This window comes from Mirounga angustirostris, unplaced genomic scaffold (assembly GCF_029215605.1).
Source record: "Mirounga angustirostris isolate CCGP_5_RB_7025 unplaced genomic scaffold, mMirAng1.0.hap1 SCAF_10, whole genome shotgun sequence".
NCBI classification, from domain to species: Eukaryota; Metazoa; Chordata; class Mammalia; order Carnivora; family Phocidae; genus Mirounga; species Mirounga angustirostris.
The window spans coordinates 86661174-86681557 of NW_026991718.1; the positions used below are offsets into that span (position 1 = coordinate 86661174).

The 20384-nt window shown below is 52.0% G+C and overlaps 1 protein-coding gene across 4 annotated transcripts in view; it reads right to left on the reverse strand.

Annotated features, from left to right (window-relative positions):
• EDAR (ectodysplasin A receptor) overlaps positions 1 to 20384 on the reverse strand; it is a 107431-nt gene that overhangs the window by 6983 nt on the left and 80064 nt on the right. For 2 of the 4 annotated variants that reach the window (XM_045885310.3, XM_045885311.3), the window contains exons 6-11: positions 18170 to 18255; positions 10777 to 10863; positions 8933 to 9247; positions 8564 to 8636; positions 5720 to 5876; positions 4648 to 4708 (exon numbers count right to left, since the gene is read on the reverse strand). In XM_045885310.3, the coding sequence (XP_045741266.1) occupies positions 4648 to 4708; positions 5720 to 5876; positions 8564 to 8636; positions 8933 to 9247; positions 10777 to 10863; positions 18170 to 18255 (779 nt within the window). Of the gene's footprint in view, positions 1 to 4647; positions 4709 to 5719; positions 5877 to 8563; positions 8637 to 8932; positions 9251 to 10776; positions 10864 to 18169; positions 18256 to 20384 lie in introns of all 4 variants that reach the window. The other 2 variants (XM_064572698.1, XM_064572697.1) reach the window with 2 other exon arrangements.

The following is a 20384-nucleotide window of genomic DNA, read 5'->3' on the forward strand; positions in this document are numbered from 1 at the left end:
GAAGACACAAAATACCAATATTAAGCAATGAAGAAGGGGATATCATTATAGACCCTGCAGACATTAAAAAAAAAGGGGGAAGGCACCTGGGTGGCTCAGTCAGTTGAGCACCTACCTTCGGCTCAGGTCATGATCCCAGGGTCCTGGGATCGAGCCCCACGTCAGGCTCCCTGCTCAGCGGGGAGCCCGCTTCTCCCTCTTCCTCTCCCTCTGCCCCTGCTCATGTACTCTCTCTCTCGCTCACTCGCTCACTCTCTCAAATAAAGTCTTTTAAAAAATTTAAAAAAAAAAAGGAATCTACAAGCAACTCTACACACATAAATTTGACAACTTAGATGAAATGGGACTAATCCTCAAAAAGCATGAATACAACTCACTCAATATGAAATAGATCTTTTGAATAGCCTTACGTGATTAAAGAAATGTAATTTGTAATTTAAAAAGCCCTCCCAAAAGAAATCTCCAGGCTACACAGTTCCATTGGGGAACTCTACCAAACATACAAAGAAGAATTAACACCAATTCTACATAATCTCTTCTGGAAAATAGAAAAGGAGGAAATACTCCTCAATTTATTCTGTGAAGCCAGTATTAGCCTGATGCCAAAACCAGACCAAGACAGTACAAAAAAGAGAAACTACACACCAATATCCCTCATTAATACAGATAAAAAAATCCTTAACAAAATATTAATAAATAGAATTCAACAGTATATAAAATGAATTATATACCATGACAAATGGACTTCATTCCAAGGTTGTGAGACTGGTTCAATATTCAAAAATCAATGTAATCTATCTACAAAACTAATGTAAATCATTTACAAAACCCCTAGAACCAACATTACACTTAATGGTGAAAAACATGCTTTCCCTTTAAGATCAGGAACAAGGCAAGGATGTCTGTTCTTACTACTCTTATTCAGTATAATGCTGGAAGTTATAGCCAGTGCAATAAGGCAAGAAAAGGCATACAGGGAAGGAAGAAATAAAAGTGTCCCCATCTGCAGATGTGATTATCCATGTAGAAAATTTCAAGGAATCTATAAGAAAACTCTTGAGACTTTGTGAGTTCAGCAAAGTCACAGGATACAAGATAAACATACAAAAATCAATTGTATTTCCATATACTAGCAATTAATATGTAGACACTGAAATTAAGATAAAATGTCACAATCATTCAAAAATAAATGAAGTTCTTAGATATAAATCTAGCAAAATATGTATAGGACTTATATTCTAAAACCTACATAATGCTGATGAGAAAAGTTGAAGAAAATCGAAATGAATGAAGACACATACCATTTTCATGGATTAGAAAACTCAATATAGTAAAGATGTCAAATCTCCCCAAACTTTGGTACACAGGTTTGATGTAATTCCTATCAAAATCCCCAGCAAGATATCTTGTAGATATAGGGACAATTATTCTAAGATTTATATGGAAGGGCAAAGGAACTAACATTGGCTAGAACAATTTAGAACAAAAAGAAGAAAGTGGGAGCAAACAGTCTTTCTGATTTCAGGACTTGTTGTATGCTATGTGGTACTGGCAGAAAAGCTGACACAAAGATCAGTGCAAAAGAGCAGAGAACCCAAAAAACAGACCCATACAAATATGCCCAAGCTGAGTTTTGACAAAGGTGCAAAAGCAATTCAATGGACAAAAGATAGCTTTTCCCAACAAATGGTGCTGGGACTACTGGACATCTACAGGCAAAAAACCCCAAAAAACAAAAAAAAAACAATAAAAAACCCCCCAAACCACCACCAACAACAAAAACCCTCAACTGAAGTCTCACATCTTTTATAAAAATTAACTCCAACTGATCATGGACTCAAATGCAAAACAAAATGATAAAACTTCTTAGAAAACAGTGAAAATCTTCGTGTTCTAGGGCTAGGCAAAGAGATATTAGCCTTGATACCAAAAACAAAATCTATAAAAGTAAAATGATAAATATAACTTATCAAAATTTCACCTCTCTGTGAAAGACCCTATTAAGAGAATGGGAAGACAACCTACACAGTGGAGAAAATATTTACAAACCACATACCCATCAAAGGACTAGTATTCAAAACTCAACAGCAAAAACCCCCACAATCCAGTTGGAAAATGGGCAAAAGACAGAGAAACATTTTACTGAAGAGGACATACAGATGGCAATGAGCTCATGAAAAGAGGGCACATACTGCATGGAGCACTGGGTGTTATAGGCAAACAATGAATCATGGAACACTACATCAAAAAGTGATGATGTATGGTGATTAACATAACATAATAAAAAAAAGATGCTACATTAGGGAAATGCAAATTAAAACCACCATGAGATATGAAAACATAACTATCAGAGTGACTAAAATAAAAAACAGCAACACTAGCAAATGCTGGCGAGGAAGTAGAGAAACAAGACCACTCACACATTGCCAGCGGGGATGGACATGGTACAGGCACTTTGGGAAACAGTTTGGCAGGTTTTTTGGTTTTTTTTTTTTAAAGATTTATTTATTTCTTTTAGAGAGAGAGAGAGCACAAGTGGGAGAGGGAGAGGGAGAGAGAATCCCAAGCAGACTCTGTGCTGTGCCAAGCTCGGAGCCCAGTGCAGGGCTTGACCCCATGACCCTGAGATCACGACCTGAGCCAAAAACAAGAGTCAGACGCTCAACCAACTGGGCCACCCAGGTGCCCCGGCAGTTTTTTAAAACACTAAACATGCAACTACCATACAACTCAACAACTGTACTCCTGGGCATTTATCCCAGAGAAATTATGACTTATGTTCACATAAAACCTTTTCATGGCTCTTTATAGTGGTTTTATTCATAAATAGCCCCTGGAAACAACCAAAATGTTCTTAAATGGATGAACGCTTGGACGAGTTGTGATTCGTCCACAATGTGGGCAGGTACTCAGGGGTATGAGGAAAAATCTACAACACACACAACAACTTGCATGAATGTCTGGAGAATTATGTGGAGGAAAAGGGCCTTTGGCAAAAGGTTACACGGTATATGAGTCCACTTAATGTCCATGAAATGACAACTGTAGAAATGAAGAACGATTAGTGGTTGCCAGAGACTAAGGAGAGGTGGGGGTGGGGAAGTGGGTGAGGCTATAAAAGGGTATACAGAGGGATCCTTGTGGTGAAGGAAATGGGCTCTGTCTTCAGGTATTAATGTCCTGATTGTGACTTTCAGATTGATTCAGCAAGATGGTCTCATTGGGGGACACTGAGTAAAGGGTCCACAGGAACTCTCTGTATAGTGTCCTACCACTGCATGTGAATCTGCAGTGATCGCAGAATTACAAGGCTGATTAAAAACAGACAAAAGAAATTGATGCCGGAGACTCACCCCAGCCAAATTACATCAGGATCTTGGGGCCTTTGAGGGGGTGGCTGGGCAGAAGGGAGACAGTGGAAAACTCTGGGTGAGTATATACTATTCCCCCAGGGCTGGGCACTGCTGGTCTGAGGTTCTCCGCCTTGGAGATGTGACTGTCCCCAAGGGTTGATAAGCACACTAAGCACCCCAGGCTGTGAGAGGGTGACCAAGCACATGGGGCTCACACTCTTCACCCTCCCAGTCTCACTGGAGAAGCTCCTCTTTCCTCTGGGGTTCCTGAAATTAATTTGAAAACCACTGTCCCAGGAGTATGGGCTCTAAAAGCCAAGACATTTTGGAACAGAGAAGAGCTTTCCAGGGTGGTGGAATGCAAATCTCAGACCATCCTCCACGGGGCAGCCATGCCAGGCTTATCAGACATGGGGCATGTGTACTTATGGAGAGATGCTGCATTTCAACAAGCAGCCAAGTCGAGTTCTTGGCCCCTGGAAGTTATTTCTGGCCAAAGGAGCACTCAGCCAGCAAGCCTGCCCTGGGCTCAGTGTGCTGGGCTCCACCTCTGAGGAGAAATGAGAGGCCCCCGGGTTCCACAACTGCTGCCTGGGGCAGACCCAGAAGTCCAAGGAGGGACACCAGTGAGACCAGGGCCGAGTGGCCCGATTAGCTGGGGAACATTCCCTAACCTCAGTGATGAGGGATTTTGTCCCCTGGGTGGATACAAAGGTAATTTAGAGCCTAGATTTGGAAGAAATGGGGACTGTGGATTCTGGTTTCAGGTTGAAATGCTTTTATTCCTAGTCCTGCTGCCCGTACCCAGAGGGTAGTTGTGAGACAGCCTGACTCTGCTTGCTCGGGAAGCATCTTTGAGGAGGGGGACCAGGACGCAAGGAAAGGGCAAGGCCACCTAAGGACCGGGTAAGTGACTGAAAACACCAGTGCGGAGACAGCATCTGGGGGACACTGGGCGACACTGGCTCCTTCCACTACTGTTCTCTACTGACTCCACGGTCCACCAGGGAGACCCTGCCCCGGGGCTGGCTGGGTGTCATCTCCTTGTCCTGTGAGGGAAAGGGCCTTGGGGAGTGCCAGGGAAAAGTCCTTAAATAGTTTGGCGCCAGATTCCACGTCTCTCCACACCTGAGGTGGGTTCGCCAGCCGCTGGGATGAGGAACATGACAAGCTGGGGTGGGCGGCCTTTCTCGGCCCCCACGGGGCCTCGGGACTCCTACCAGAGCCACCTCCTCCATGTTGACGGTTGGGGAAATCTGGGGTACGTGTCCCCAAACAGCGTCTCCATGCTTACCTTCAACGACTCCACACACGTTGGCGTACACATCCAATATCTTTTTCCTTCGGCTTTGAATCTATGGGAAAAGTGAAGAGAATGTTAATTTTCAGAACAAGAGGAAGTGGTAGCCCACAAAAACGCCAGTTCTCCATCCCAGCGTCAGCAGCTACTCTCCCCTGACTGGCGCCCTCACGTGACCATCTCATCAGGAAATTCGACCACTTCAGTGTGCACAGAGGTGGGGCTACTCTTCGGCTCCATTGGACATTCAGGCTCACAAGACACCTGGCATCAGTCCGTGTGGGAGGGTGAGTGGCAGGGACCCCAGCTGGCCAGAGGGCGCCTGAGATGCTGTGGCTGTGTCTGCAGCCATCCACAGACTCTTCTCCCAGAGCACACATGAGGCCCATGCGGGATCCTGGCTGAAAGGTACCATACCCCACGGGAGCCAATACCCTCAGAACAACTGCATGGGCCTCCAGGGTCCCTGCAAGTGATGGGTACCATCACAGATGTCCCTGAACTCAGGGCAGCCCGGAGCGTGTCATCCCTGTCCAGACCTAAGCCAGATCCGGCTTCCCAAGTGGGGATGTTTTCCCCATTAGCGATGTTACCTAGCAACACGCTGACCTACGCTTGGGTCAGGCTGCCAGTGAACCATGTGCTACGTGCTCAGGCAGCCTGGGCAGCGCTGTGCTCTTTTGCCCGCGCGTCCTGCCCTGCCACGGCACGTTCCCAGGTGGCCTGCTTTGGGTGACAAGCCCTCTGGGCAATTTTACATGCAAAACTGGGGCATATTGTGTGTGTGTGTGTGTATATATATTTTTTGGTCTGCTTGGACACATGCCAGTATATTTACAAAGGTTTTTTCTGTCTTACGGTATTCCAAGCAATTTTAACTTTTCTCTTGGCTTACTATCTTTCATTTTCTTCTATAAAGCTAGATAATACAGAGATTAAGTTTCCTATTTTTTTGCTATCTTGTGTTAAGCCTGCCACTCTATCTAGGGTCCCGTGGTGGTCTCGCCTCCCGTCTCCGCCTCCCGGGGCTCCAACAAACGTGCGAGGAGCAGTGCCAGGGCCTCACCCCGGCTGACTTGGTGGCCGCCGACTTCTCCCGGGCCAGGTGAACCAGTGACAAGAGGCACAGCTCTGGGGAGCCCTGCTTGTCGGTGGCAGGCTCCTCGTCACTATCCATGCTCCGGCTCAGCAGCTGCTCGTTCTCTGATGATGCGTCGTTCTCGCTGTGGGAACAGGAGGGTGTTTGTTAGCAGCGGCCCTGACACATTTTCCCAGTGGGAAGACGAATGATGGCTCGATCGATGGGAATGCAGGGACTTGTTCCCCAAGCTTTTACTGAGCAGCTCCTGGGCATGAGGTGAGAGAGACATGCCGCACTCGCTACTCCTCCCAATGAGTGACCTGGATGCAGGGGGGCCTGCAGGTGTCCCGTGAGAGGACTCACAAGGTGTCTCTCGAGCTCCACGCGGCTGGGGTTCATCAGGGAGGGGGACAGCATCTGCTCCTCTGTTCCCCTGACCTGGCTCAGGTAAGCTTTCTTGAATATGTCCCAGCTTCCTATTTTTTTTTTTTTTTTTAAGATTTTATTTATTTATTTGACAGAGACACAGCGAGAGAGGGAACACAAGCAGGGGGAGTGGGAGAGGGAGAAGTAGGCTTCCTGCTGAGCCAAGAGCCCGATGCGGGGCTCGATCCCACCAGGACCCTGGGACCATGACCTGATCCGAAGGCGGACACTTAATGACTGAGCCACCCAGGCACCCCTCAGCTTCTTATTTTTAATGCAGGCCAGCTCTAAGTTCAGCCTTGTTCTAAATGCAAACAGGTTTATGTGGCCAGCACTGAATCTGTGCAAGTTCTCTGGAACAACCCCAAACAGAGCTGAATGAGCCTGCCTGGGGAGCCCCCGTCTTGACTAGGGGGTGACCTGGCTGAAATGTGTGCATTGTAGGTGGGGTCACAGCAAGCTGCAAGAGGGGCTTCAGGAGCTCCCCCTGGAAGCCAGGTGGGCCCACATTCCACCACTGCTCACCATCCACAGCCCTAGGCACATATGGGTTGGAGCTTAAACTCTCAAAATCATTCCAAATAGCTGAAAAACAACATTCTTTTTTTAGGCATCCTGTTCGCTTCCTGTGGTCTGGCTGACGACTTACAAAGAATTATTCTTTTCTAGCCACTGGGTTACAGTAATGAAGCCCACACTCAAACGCAACCCTAGAGGCCAGATGAAGGTGAGGCCCAGTAGGTTCAGGGCCTTGCTCGGAGTTGGCTGGCCTGCTGCTGTCTCCCCCACCACCCAGCAGGCTAGGAACAAAAGCACGGTTGTCCCCAGAGACCACTGATGGCCCCAGGTCCTTTTCCTAAGGCCTAGGAGCAGACAGAGGGGACAGGAGCTCTGTGCCTTGTCTTTTATAGCACAATTGTCTGGTTTTCATTTTTCTTTGACATTTGCATATGAAACAAGTATTATTTTTAAGTCATAGGACACATCCCTGCCCTTTGAGTACCCCATCCCCTACTTTTGAGAAAGAGCAAAGCCTGGAGGTACAGAAGGCTGCCACAAGACAAGGCTGCACAGACGGGAGGGTGGAGGAGAAACTCGTCCGCAGGGAGGCACACTGCAGAGCCAGCCCCCGCAGCCCGGCCCAGCCCGGGGCTCTGACATGGGGGGTCAGCGGGAACAGAAGCACTCACAGGAAATGACCGCCACCTAAGGGACTGCCCAGGGGGACCCCCACTCTTTCTTTTCTTTCCCAGCATGTACAGATTTCATGATTTAAGTCTGCTTCCTGCCCTTGCAACAGAGGTCTTGAGAGATGCTGGAGTTTTCTAAATGAGGTAACACCTTTGGAAGTGCTTGATTAATGCCAAAGCTCTACACAAACGTCTGGAGTCATGATCATTCCTAAAAATGAAAGGCTTTGCAAGAGTTCACCCACGTTGGGAAGGTTGCAGGCCAGGAGACAGTGCCCCTCTGCCCTTCCTATAATTAGTTTGGGGCCCCCCATGGCCTCTGTGTCCCACCTATGACGTGGGCACAATGGGGTCCTGGAATGGCCAATGGGGTAGAGGCCAGACAGGGGACTGACACCATGGGGTGGATTTGTGGAACCTAAGCAGGACCAAGTCCAAATGACCGTGTAAGGGGGCAAAGGAAAAGTTTACTTCCGTCTGCCCTAGATATTAAAGCCAGGGCTGATTCTATATCCTAATGTGTGCTAAATATGGTAAAAATCTCGTATGTCAAAATTCTTCATTAAGAAGTCTCACTTCGCAAGTGTTAGTGGTTGGTCTGGAGCCTGCACAATACGGGCTGTGGGGCCAGACGCCTGTTACTCCTGGATGTGTCACCTCAGGCACGTGACAGCTTCCAAACCTCGGCTTGCCACGATCAGGGGTAATATTAGCACCTTGTGCGTGGGGCACTCACAGACCTAGCACCGAACGTTCCTTAGCCATCATCATCACCAGCGCTGTCCAGCATTTCGGGAAACCAGTTCTGGTTTTAGCACTAGTGACACCAGTGTTGCTGTTGGCCATGGGCTGCTGCTGAAGAAGAAGGGGACACTCACAAGCTTCGGGTCTGCACACAGAAGGTGCATGTTGAAAAGGAAGGTGGGGGGCGGGGGCGGGCAGCTGGCCCTGGAGCAAGGTGTTAACCACCTGCCCCTCACACTGCCTGGCCCCTGCTGCAGGTCAGAGGTGAGGCTGAGGCCTGGTACTCTCCTGCCTTCCTCGTCCCGGGGTCCTGCTCCCTCTGGAGCCTCCAGACCAGTGGCCAGGCTTCTCGGGATGCTCCCCATCTGGCACTCCCCTTTCTGCTCAGGACCCCAAGAGGACCCCTGACCTCACCTGGGGCTGGGGGCTGCTCCACCCCACGACGAGTGGCTGCTTTGGCTTGACTTACCTCTTGGCAGTCTTTGCTGGAGCTGTGGTCAGCTTCTCGAATTCGTCCTTCTCAGAGAAAATCACCACACTGTCTGCAGGTAAGTGGGAAGAATGAGGGTGAGGGGAAGGGAGCTGTAGTCAGTCCCTGGTTCTGAACTCATCCTTCCCTGCTTCTCTTTACTTCCTCTTTAGCAGGCCTGCCCCGTGACTAAGCCACACCACACTTAGGGCGCGATGTGGGGGCCCCGATGCCTCTTTCTGCTGCCCTGTTCTAGGGGGCATGAGAGCACCAGCAGTTGGGAGGCCAGGCTTCCGGGTGTTGGCGAGCGGAGCACACGACCTCCACCCTGGGATGGACACCCGTGCTGTGGGGGTTTGGTTTGCAGACCTTGGGCCTCTTTCTTCTCCTCTTCCTTGCTCACTTGGGCTTCCACACTCTTCACTGGGTGGCTGGTACAGCAGGCTGGTTGGAGAAAGGGAAGGGTGTGAGGAGCTTGACTGGGTAAGCTGACAGAATGGAACCGTGGGAGAGCAAGCATTTGCGGGGAGGGAGTGGGGGGCATTGGGGAGCAGTCACCTGGAGCAGAAGGCTTTGTCTTCATGATGTAGAACATGATGATGAGGACAATGGCTATGGCCATGATGAAGATGGTGGACATGGCAATGATCAGGGCTGTGGCCAGGTGCCCTTGGCCTGAGAGCTCTGCTGGAGGCAGGGAGAGAGGGCAACACGGGGCTCAGGACTCCCTACAGGTGCCCCTGAGCCCCGCAGAATCCACCCTCTGAGAAGACCGCGGTGCCTGTGGCAGGGAGCACTTCCAGGGGACCCTCAGAATCCCAGACCCTACAGTTTGCCTTGACCATCATGGCTGGCCTTAACTGAGGCTGATCCAGACTTATCTGGAACACCATGCTTCAGGTTTGCTCAGTTGTTCCTGAGGTGCTTGCTCTTGGTATTACTACTTTGGGAACCCTGGGTGAGTTGGGATGCAGAGAGGAAGAAGCCCACGAACAAGTGTCATGAAGACAGTTCCATCCAAGCAGAAGTCACCTCGGAGGTCCAGAGATTCTGTTCTTGGTTTGGCGCCATCCTGTGTTTCATGCAATTTCAACCTAAGTGTCATAATCAGACTCCCAGGGCAAAGGTGGTGAAGGGGCTGCCACACCTCTTCCTCTGCTCCGTCACCTCACCACGGGGGTCCCTTCCCCAGGGGGCTCTCGCTGTTTTCCCCAATAACGCCTGCCGTCGACACGTGCGATGCCCTGCTGCTTGCTCTCATTCTCTGAACTAACAAACAGAATTCTGGTCCTCATGAGGCAGGATCCAGGTGACCCACCATTCCCACAGGAAAGGGACAAGATCTAAAGCACCAGGGACCCTCTGTAGGAGGCCGAGGCCATTTTGGAAAGAGGAACCAGAGCTCGTAGCCCCAGCGCTGCCAGTCCACACCCGTCCTCCCGGGTGGGGTGTGTCTGCAAGAAATCATCATTTGGATGCCAGGTATGGATGATATAAGTGCTTTAATATTCACTGTGTTGTGTGCTATTCCCCGCCCCACACTCGGGGCCTGGTGGAAATGAGACTCCTATATCCTAGCAAAGTCTTCCAGCTTTGATGCTCTGTGAATATGCAAGGTCAGGTTTGGGGGCGTGATGCCGAGGCTAGCGTGCTGAGTGCACTGTGGGACTCCGAAGCACCCCGAACCTCACTGAGACCTGGGCCTTAAATCTGCTTAAATAATGGATGGCACTGAAACAGCCCGATGGCAGCAGGGACCAGCGTGAGGCCTTGATCTGAGAGAGATGGGGGCCTCGGGGGCCTCCACCCTCCTCAAAGCCTTTCCATCCCTAAGGGATTAACGAGCAAAATGTAGTTCTCGGAAACTAATATTAAGTGTTGGGCTCTGCAGGTTGATCTGAAAGCCAGCAACAGAATGGCTGTGGCCCAGCCACGGCTGGGAAGCTTATTCTCTGCTGCCCAGCCGCCTGTATCCTGAGTACCACCCTGCGGCTCCAGGATGTGCCTTTCTTGCCAGTGTGTTCTAAGGGACCCCCGGTGCCCATGGAGAGATCGCTTCCACTCCTTGCGGACATCACGACCAGCTTCCCGCTACTGGGGGCACCAAGGAGCCCCTGCTGCCATTCCTCATAGCTGCTCCCAGCCTCCCTCTTCGCTTTCACCCAAGTGCCTTACTTGTAACAGCTGGCTAGCTGCAGAAGCACGGTCCTTACCTTTGTGGGCGTGCTGGAAGGGAGAGAGGGTGCTGCTGCCAGAGGTGCTGGGGAAGTTGGCAGAGACTCCGGAGCTGGCTCCTGCACCTGCAAGGGGAACCCAGTCACTTCATGTTCCCCGGGATGACCTGGACGAGCCCCACCTTCAAGGATGGAAAGCAAGGTGCAGCTGCAGAGCCAGGGGATTTAGAATTCTGGATTACACAGGCGCTGCAGCAGGGGGCGGCGGGACAGGGGACACTTTCATTTCTTAGCGTGTTTCATAATCCCTAACGAGCACTCTGACCTCCCAAGAGTTATTCTTCAGGAAGAAGACACATAGGTAAATCTGCTGAGACTCAACAGTGGTGCCTCACCAACTCAATTTTTCTATGAACAGAGGTAAAATATAGGCCATCCATAGAGATGAGAAAAGTCCATATATATACAGAAGGAGTGGGGGGAAATAATACTTGAGAAATTTCTTCAATTACATAAAATAAGAATGTTTTTTAATACTTTTTCTAGTTATAAAAATAATATGTGCCATTATTAAAAATCAGGAGAAAAAGGGAACACAAGAAAGAAGTAAAAGAATCACTGATAGCCTCACTACCTGAGGTTGACAATTTGGTGTGTTTTCCTTTAGGATTTTCCTGTGATTCATTTTTTTAAATACTTGTGACCGAACAGTTTAAGAGCAGACATGAACTTTGCTTTCCCTCAAAACTGTGACTCATAAAACTTCCCTTTTCTATTTAAAAAGTATCACTTTAGCAGGGGTGAAATGGAAGCTGGTTTTGTGACCAATCCCGTCACTAAGGAATTGTTTGGTTAAAACAAAGCAAAAATGTTCTGCCACAGAAAACACAGCGTCCTGATGGTCAATCTTCCTTTAGGTGGGACTTGAGTTCTGCTGTTGATAAAAATGATCCTATTTCAAATACGCGTCCTTCTGTCTGGCTTTTGTCCGTACGCGTGCTGGAGTAATCTGTGAAGTGGGCCTGCATACTCCCAAGTAAGGGCGGGTGAGCTGGCCTCCCCAGAGTCACACACCTGGTCCCCATAGCCCGCCCAGCAAGGAGGAGTGACGCTGACTCGGGGACCCTGGTCAGCCAGCCTCCAGGCTTCCGTGAGAACCGTCTCTAACAGGGACGTTTTCTTTAAGAGATGCTTCTCAGGAGAAACCACACTCTGTGGATGATAATTCTAAAGCCGCCTGCGCACACAGCATGGGGCAACTCAGAGACAGGGACCACAGCCAACCGGTGAGGCAAGTCCTGCTGAATTAGCCACACATCTGTGTCCAGTCAGGAGACAAGGACATGGGAGAGCAGGGCCAGAAACATCTGCTCCTTACAGCCTTTCACAAATAGAAATCTCTGCAACTAAAATAGAGGGAAGCTTGGGAGGGCCCAGGGACAGGCTGAGGACTGGCTCCTGGGGTAACTGCACTTCTGTGAGGTGCTGTAGGTCTCAGAGCCGGCCCGTCGGTCACTTGGGTTGGCTGGGAATTTAACTGTTGGCCGCTGGATGAGAAATGTCATCTGCAGGCTCTTTAAACAACGTACCGTGGGGGAAGCCCTGAGGGCTGTGAGACACATACGCTCCCCAGCAACTCCAGGACCGGGGCTGGCCTGGGAGCCCAGGAAGGCTTGTTGGCCAGCACGGGATCTGCTGGTGCCGCCCTGCCGCGCTTCCAGCCCATGCTGGGAGCCGTCTTGCCAAGTCTGAGCTCTCAGCACCAGAAGTGTCTCCTCTGTGGGGATTTGCTGCTTCTGGAGCCCAGGGACCTAGCTTATCTGGAGCTCCTGGCCTTGGCCCCTTCACCTGTCTCTGTCCCTGAGGGCCTGCCTCAGATGTGGACGCTGGTGGGCTCAGAGCACCACACGATGGACGGGGCGGTCTCTCCCTGCCGCAGGGCACCATGAGTTCTGTGGTTCCTGCTTCTTTCCTTCTTTCTCAGCTGTTGGTCGCCAGGACCACTTCTTTGCTCTCCCACTATGAGAGAGAGGCATGCTGAGGGGTGCAAGCAGGCCTGCCCATGGGGCCCGAGTGCTCACCAGCACAGGCTGCCCTTGAATGAATGCAGACTGCAGAGCTGACCTGCTCAGAGCAGAGGCTGGCAACCTTACTCCCAGCCCCCCACACCGCCCCAGCTCTCGGGCCCCGGGGTCACACCCCTTCCTCCTTCAACGACAGTTGGAAGGGGCAGTTCTTCTGCTTCCTCTGCTGGGTCTTCCGGCGCCTGCGGTTCCAGGGAGTGGCCCTGCTGGTGACCAGAGCTTAGACTTGCCTTTCTTAGCTTGCCTTTCTGGAGCACAGGCAGAAACTTTCTCGGGCCCCCTACCCCTAAACTCACGACAACTCTCTGCTTTTCCATTTAGCCTTCTCCCCTGGCCTCAGAACCAGTGGCCCCTTGGGAGGTGCTGGTGGGAAGGTGCGCCCCCCTCCCCCTGTCCCTGCGAGGGCTCGTGCACGTGGCCGACCGTGGGGCTGGAGGCTCTGCCGTGTGCAGACCACGCGGCTCCCCTCCAGTGTAGCAAAGGAGGCTTCAACGGCATCCAGTCAAGTGGGGAAAGTGACGTGGGGCAGGGCTTCAAGCAGAACCTGCTTTCCTTTTTAAAAGCAAACTTGACACTGAAAACAAAGCTAATCTATCTGTTTGGTAAGGGACTCAAGGGAGCTTAAGCTATTCCTCAGGGAAAAAAAATACCCGTGGGATCTGTTTGTGGATTTGTCATCTTTGTCTCTTCTTATCCCTTTCTGCTGGGACTTGCCAGCCAAGGCTGGGGGACAGGGGCTGGGGGCACACATGCGCCCAGGCCTGTGGTCCAGGGAGGAACAATGAGAACAGCCTGGCTGCACACTGACTTTGCGAGATGCCTTTGCGCCTGGCTGGCAGGGCTGCTCCCCAGGCCCCGGCAGCAAACACTGCATGCGGGCCGGGGCACATCAGTAACGCACGCCCCATCACCCCCAGTGGGCGGCTCCTGTCCTCGCTCAGGTGGCAAGCAGGGCCTCTACCCTGATGTACGACATTCCCCTTGAACTGAGCTCCAGCCAGTGTCAACTGAAGGGCCCTGGGCTGCAGGCGCTGGGCGGTCTGTGCTCAGCTGTTCCGTGATCCTTGAGCTGACCAGGGGAATGTTTTGTTCATCCCACGGTGAGAGGGAGGGTGGGCTGGAAGACCTCATGATTGGAGGTCTATCTCCGCACACAGGTGCCCCAGGACAGCATGCCACGGCCACCAGCTCCCTGTACAGCAAGTTCCCTGTTCCAGGCCCCGCTCTGCTCTCATGAGCATTTGGTGTCTGGACAGTTTCCTTCTGCTCCAGTATGTGCCCTGTGTTTTGGGTTCATTTGGCCTCCTTGGAACAGATCATTAGATGAGAATGTTCTTCAGTGGTTGTTTCTGTTGGGTGGTCAACTACTGATCCATCTTACCCTGCATGATGCTCCCACTGGAGCTTAGCTTTGAATAAGCAGAGAGGAGATCCTGCAGGATAGGAGTAAGGGAGGGTTGATGAAAACTGCAGTCCCAGAAAATCGCCATGAATTGCCACACGAAGTCTACATTAAAACGAAAGTAAGTAGGGCCTGGCTCTGCTTAGCTCAATGGTGTGTTCGGGGCAGCACTGACTTGGGACAGTAAGTACGGGAGGTGGCGGGCTCCGCACGGTGTTCATCCACTTTCCTCAAAAGGATTTTGAGAACTGTAAGCACATGGCTTAATGCAGTAATACTTCTATTCAGTGTGATGACAGGATTTACGGGGCCTTTGAGGTTTGTTAATCCACACAATTTATAAACATGCCATATGTATTAAAGACTGCTGGGATTCTCTCTGCATGGGGCAAGCAGGTTGGATTTTTAGGAGTGATTTGTTTATTGATTCTTAGTTGTTGGCGAGGGTGCCCCCAGGCTGCTGCGTCGGCCCAGCGCCCCCCCAGTGGCGGATCCTGGAACAATGGGCAGAGCCGTTCAAACCTGGCTGCTCAAGGTGAGGGTCCCCGGGAGCTTGCTGGAAATGCAGTCTGGGCATCCACCCCAGACCTGCTGCGCCAGGATCTCTTTTTTAACAGGACCCTGGTGACAGGTGTACGCATCCCAGCTTGAGAAACACTGTGTTAGAAACAGCTGGCCTTTGGGCCTTTGGGGATGCCAAAGCTTCACACTTGAGTGGCATCACTGTTGGGCATTGCACGATGGCATCTGAATGAAACTTGCCACAGCTTTCCTGAGCAGGCTTTTCCAAAAGGTGAGTCCATCCTGGGCCTGACACAGGGCTCAGTGTCTAATAAAAACGAAGAGGAGTGATGATAAACATGATGCCGAAGGGACAAGTGAGTCCCCAGGCCCAGAGCTGCCTCACTGGTCCCTCCAGCGCTCTGTGAGGGAGGGCTCCTGCCAGCTGGGCCCAGGGGAGCTGACAGAGGACAGGAGGTCAGCAAGTGAGGTGCGGCCTGCGTGGGCCTGGGAGACCCGGGGTGGAGCCACGCTCACAAAGCCACAACACGGATTCCGTTACGAGACAGCTCTCAGGCGTGAGTTCTCAGGACTTTATTTCTCAGGAAAGAAAGAAAACCAGACAGTGCTGGTTTACCAAGTGGATCTTCTTGTTCTTTGCCTTCACTGAAAAATAACCGAAGGGCTTCTTCTCTCTCTTCCATCTGGTGCTGATTTCCAGGACAGACAGCGATGGGATGGAAGTGGTTTCTGTCACCACGGCGTCCAGAAGGAAGCCCTACACTTTCCTGATGGGCAAGGGGGGGGGAGGGGAGGCCCTTCTCTCAAGGCTCTTCAGCACTCTGGGGGTGCCCGGAGCATCTGGGGGCCTCCCTGTTGCACTCTAGTGGTTTAGAGAAGAGTCCTCATTTACACTTGCTTTGTGTTTTCAGTACTCAAGGTATTTGGGGCGTGGATGTGTCAGCCCTATTGACATACTGAGAGGGTATAATTTTCTCAATTGTCCAGGAGAGGAAATAGACACTGAGGAAGGTTTCGAGGCTTGCAGGGTATTTTAGGGTCCCTGAGTACCAGCCTCTGTAGTAACTTCCACTAACTTCTGTTTTCATCAGGGATGACAACTGGCTCAAAGGCAAGATGATTGTAACCAATGGCCCCATCGCCCAACACTTCACAGAGCCACGTAGAGAAGCAACTCTTCCTCTAAGATGGAAGAGCAGTCGCCGCACAGAGAGACAGGGAGTGCCCCTGAGGGTGGGGGAGAGCTGAAGTAGCTCCTAGCCGGCCCTCTCTGCTGAGGAGCTCCCAACCCGGGCACCCAGGGCTCACTCCCGCATGGGCGTCTTCCCGGGAGCTGCCCGTCACCCCTGGCTGTCCCAGACCTAATACACACACTGCATGCTTTCCCTAGGGTCTGTGCCAAGTTCTCTGACCATGGCTTTGCACAACCCGCTACTTATTGACTCAGGGTGGCTTCGTGCAGCAAGGACCCAGGGAAATCACATCAAAACCAGAGGAAGTGTCTTAGGTTGGAGGCAAAGGTGCTCTTGACCACTGACTGTAGGCCCAGGAAGGTGCCTGGTGGGGTTTGGGCAGCCAGCCGACATCAGGGTCATGATGCATGAGGTTTCCCTCAGTTCCTGCTTTCCTGGGGTGACGCTGTCAGGGGCAGCCCGGGGTTTGAGTCCCAGGGTCTTCGTGGAAGCTGTGGTCATAACCAGCTTTTCTGGTTCTATCTGCTGCTCCTGAGGGTTTGGGGTCAAAAGATCTCTGGACTGAGGATGCCTGCAGGGGGAGGTGCAGAACCCATAGCTGGAGAGAGTAACACTCATGTCCACACTTGAGGCCCTGACCCAGGCTCCATGCACCATGTTACCCGACAAGGCCTAGCCAGTCGTCTCTCCCCATATCCCATACGGACACACAGAGGTCTGGTGGCTTGCACCCTGACTCTAAGTTTCACTGGTTTTGCTGGCCTCTTCTAGATCTGGCTGCTACGAGCCTGCTATGAGGCCTTACTGGGAGCTGGTTTTCAGTTAAGCAATTCAGGGCTGGGGGTTAGGGCAGGGATGCACTCATTCTCGAAGTGTCCAGGGCTCAGGGGCTTTGCTTTCTCTCCTCATGCCATGGACCCCACTATCAGATGGCAAGAGGAGGGAGGTGCCCCTCCAGCCGGCCAGGTGGTTATGGAAGTCCCGCACAGGGACAAACCTCACGTGTGAGCTGTTTTCCGGGTTCCACAGGCAGAGCCTTTTCAACATGGGTGGGGAGTGTCTGACATCTCAGTAAGGGCTCCAGCCCAGAACTGTCTGGTATTGAATCGGCTGGGATCCCCCAGCAGGAGATAGTGGTACGGTGGCTGACGTCACCACAGGACCTGCCGGCAGCCCAGAGTCCTTGGGCCTCCTCTAATTTGTGAATTGATGAGCATGTGGCTGGGTACAAAGCTCCGCTTTAAAGACATGCAAATCCATTACTGCGGGCGCATCTACTGAAGCAATCTAGGAAAAAGGGGGTACCCCCCTCCCCGCCGGCAGTCCTGCCACATGCTCACCTGGGTACCTCCTCTCCCTGAACCCAAAGGCGAAGGAGAGGGAGAGGTGGTCCCCTCTCTTCCTGCTCTCCTTCCCCACTTCCCACCGCTCTTAAGGGGCAGGCCCTTGGTCTATTCTCCTGGGCAGGATTATTGGGAGCACATGGGGTGGGGGCCTTAGAGAGAGCTGGGAGAGGCAGGGTCCCCGCACAGCCCCTCTTCTGCCCTGTAGTGGGAGTGGGGCTGGGGGAGAGCAAGGAAGGGCTCCTGCGGCCCAGGGACCAGCTATCCACCCACCCACCTCCATGGTGTCTCTCCAGACCACAGTTCCAAGTGGCTACACACTACATTCTCTGGAGCAGAGTTCCCTTCCTCACAGATACATGCAGTGAGGATCAACCAGAATGAAAACAGGAAAGAAACAGCCTATGGTGGGACTCTGAACTTGTGAGCCTCACTGCTCACATGGGCTTCGTGGAATCCGGTTCATTCACTGTGACCACTCCTCACCTTTCCCTCAGCCTTACCTGGTTTGAAAACACGTGTATGAGAACTTAAAATCATCTAGCGCTTTGCAGGACTTTGCACAACACCTTGGCAACTATGATCTCGTTGGTTTTCCCATGAACTGCATGAGAGGGGGGTTCAGATTTTTGTGACCCCACATTACAGATGCGAAAACTCACGCCAGGTGGCAGGTGACCGACCTGTCTCTCACTTGCTAGCTTGGCTGCAGCGAACCTCCCTGCAGGGGTCTGTGCCAGGCTGGCCAGCCCACGGGAGCGTTTTTGGTTTTGCCCTCACTGTCTTTCATCTGTCCAGGTGCTGGGACTGGCTTCCTTCTACACCCAGGGGAAGGAGAGAGACAGTGGGGAAGCAGTACCGCTCTGACGGAAGGACAAGAGCACTCACATTCCTTGGTGTGGGGGCGTGCCAGGAGGCAGGAGTAGCAGACCATGCCGTAGATGTTCCTGGGTCTGTTTTCCAACATGTAGTAGCTGCAGGGAAGGAGAGACAAGACAGAGCAGGCGGCTGAGCCAGGTGTCACACAAGCAAGTACTGACCACTTGGCATGCCCGTGATTTAGGCATGATCCAAGCATCACCAAAGGCAGGAATGAGACATATGCTATGGGAATCAGGAGCTCTCAGAGCCAGCTGCCCATTTTGACCACTGAGTTTCCTGGGGAGTTTTCAGCATGACTTGAAATGGAACATTCTTTTTCCAATATTGGGCCATTTTGGGCCCTTAATCTCTCCTGTTTGGTTCTTTTCACTGATGGATTTGCTCAGTGTGTGTGAGCGATCATCATCTTCATTCACATCAGTCACTGGAATATCTGCCAGTAGAACCTGATTAGCTCTCTGGGTGTCCCAGCCAGGGAGACAGAACCCCCCGGAGGAGGGGCACACCCTGACCCAGCGAGTGCCTGTCTCAGAGCGTCTAGCCTGGTGGGATTACTGGAAAATGCATCTATGAGCCCCTCGGACACTGGCACCTCCCAGACCTCCCTCACACCTGCTGAGACTGGACAGAGCTAGCCACAGCGGACAGAGAGATAGCGTCAGCATCTGGAGAGGTCAGTGCAGAAGGCCTTCAGCGTGGCCTGACACACAACCAGGTCGTAACTGAGATTGCTTTGCTTCCCCCCAGTAAGCACCTGGCCCAGACACTGCCTAAGGGCAAGCGCTCACACTGGGGTTGTACACACTGAAGGAAAAGGACAAATCATTCACTGTAAGATGGTGAAGTCTTTCCCCCTATTGATGCCACATCTTTCGAGCTTCCCAATGTCAATGAGGCAGCCCTGGTGACCACGCTAGCTCTCAGAACGCCCTCCCTGCAGAGCTCTGCACCCTGGGTCAGAGCTCTCCGCAGGACCTGCCACCCCACCCACCCAGCAGTCCTCGCTTCCGGCGCTCACAGCTCAGGCTCCTTTCCACCTGCAGGTTTTGGCACTTCTCTTGGCGCGTGCCTGCTTTCCATAAACATACATTAGGTGGTAATCATGGAGCCATTTATCACATCATGAGAGGTCGATTAAGTAACGTGAGCTGGTGCCAAAGTTTTCCCTCATTACAAGTCAAGAGATGAAAAATCTCTCTCCACTACTGGATTTTTCCATGGTTGGTTTTTAATCTCTGTTTTATTAGCCGTGCACACTCAGGCCCCCACTGATGGCAGGGTAGGTGGCAGTGTGGCAGAAGTGCCGAGAGGGGGGTCTTTGGACTCCAGCCGCCATGAGCTGGACCATTACCAGTAACATTATGATCGTAATTGCCTGCCCTTCCTCAGGGCCTTTTATCCTCAGATCCCTGTGTATTTCGTGAACATTAATTAACCAATCTCAAAACACCCCTCAGAGAAGCCACAATAGCCAGTTTTCCAGATAAGCCTTCTGGAAAAAGCCTCTCTCAAACACACATTCTGCCACCCTCCAGAAGCCATCCGTGCCTGGGACGCAGGAAGCGACAGTGCGGTGGCCTATGGTGCATCTGCTCCCACGAGGCGGCCTGTGTCTGTGTGTGGCCTCCCCGGGGTGACAGGCTCCAGGTCAGCCACCAGATGCTTAACATCCAGACCCAGTGCTGGCACTTGGGGCTCTGAGTTACCCCTCACCTCCACCTCCAGCACAGTCCCCTGCCAGGGCAGGACTGTCTCTGTGGCTGGACTGGGAGTCCCTCGGGCCAGCCCCGTTCATATATGCATTCCTGGTACTTGCACTAGGTACTGAGGAGGGACAGTTTCAGGCCAACATTGGTTGGAAAAATAAATGAATGAGATGAAGTTCTTCTCCGTGGAAGTTCAAAGTTCACAGACTGACAAAAGCCCTGAGGGAGTTCTGTGCCTCTTTCCTCCCTTTTTAAAATGCAGAACCACAGCTAGGCCCACCCCGTTTAACCCCGGGTGCTGAGCTCTGTCTTAGATGAAGAGTGCAGCCACCCAGCAGGCAAAGAACCCCGGGCTCAGGACAGCTCCTTGCTGGCTCCACGGGGCAGCCACACTCCGTGCCACACTCCGTGCCACACTCTGTGCACGCCGGGGGGCCGGTCTGCTTCCCCTCCTCAGCACACGGCTCCTTCTCGCTCTCATCCCGAGTGGCTCTGGCTGGCTCCCACGGGGCTCG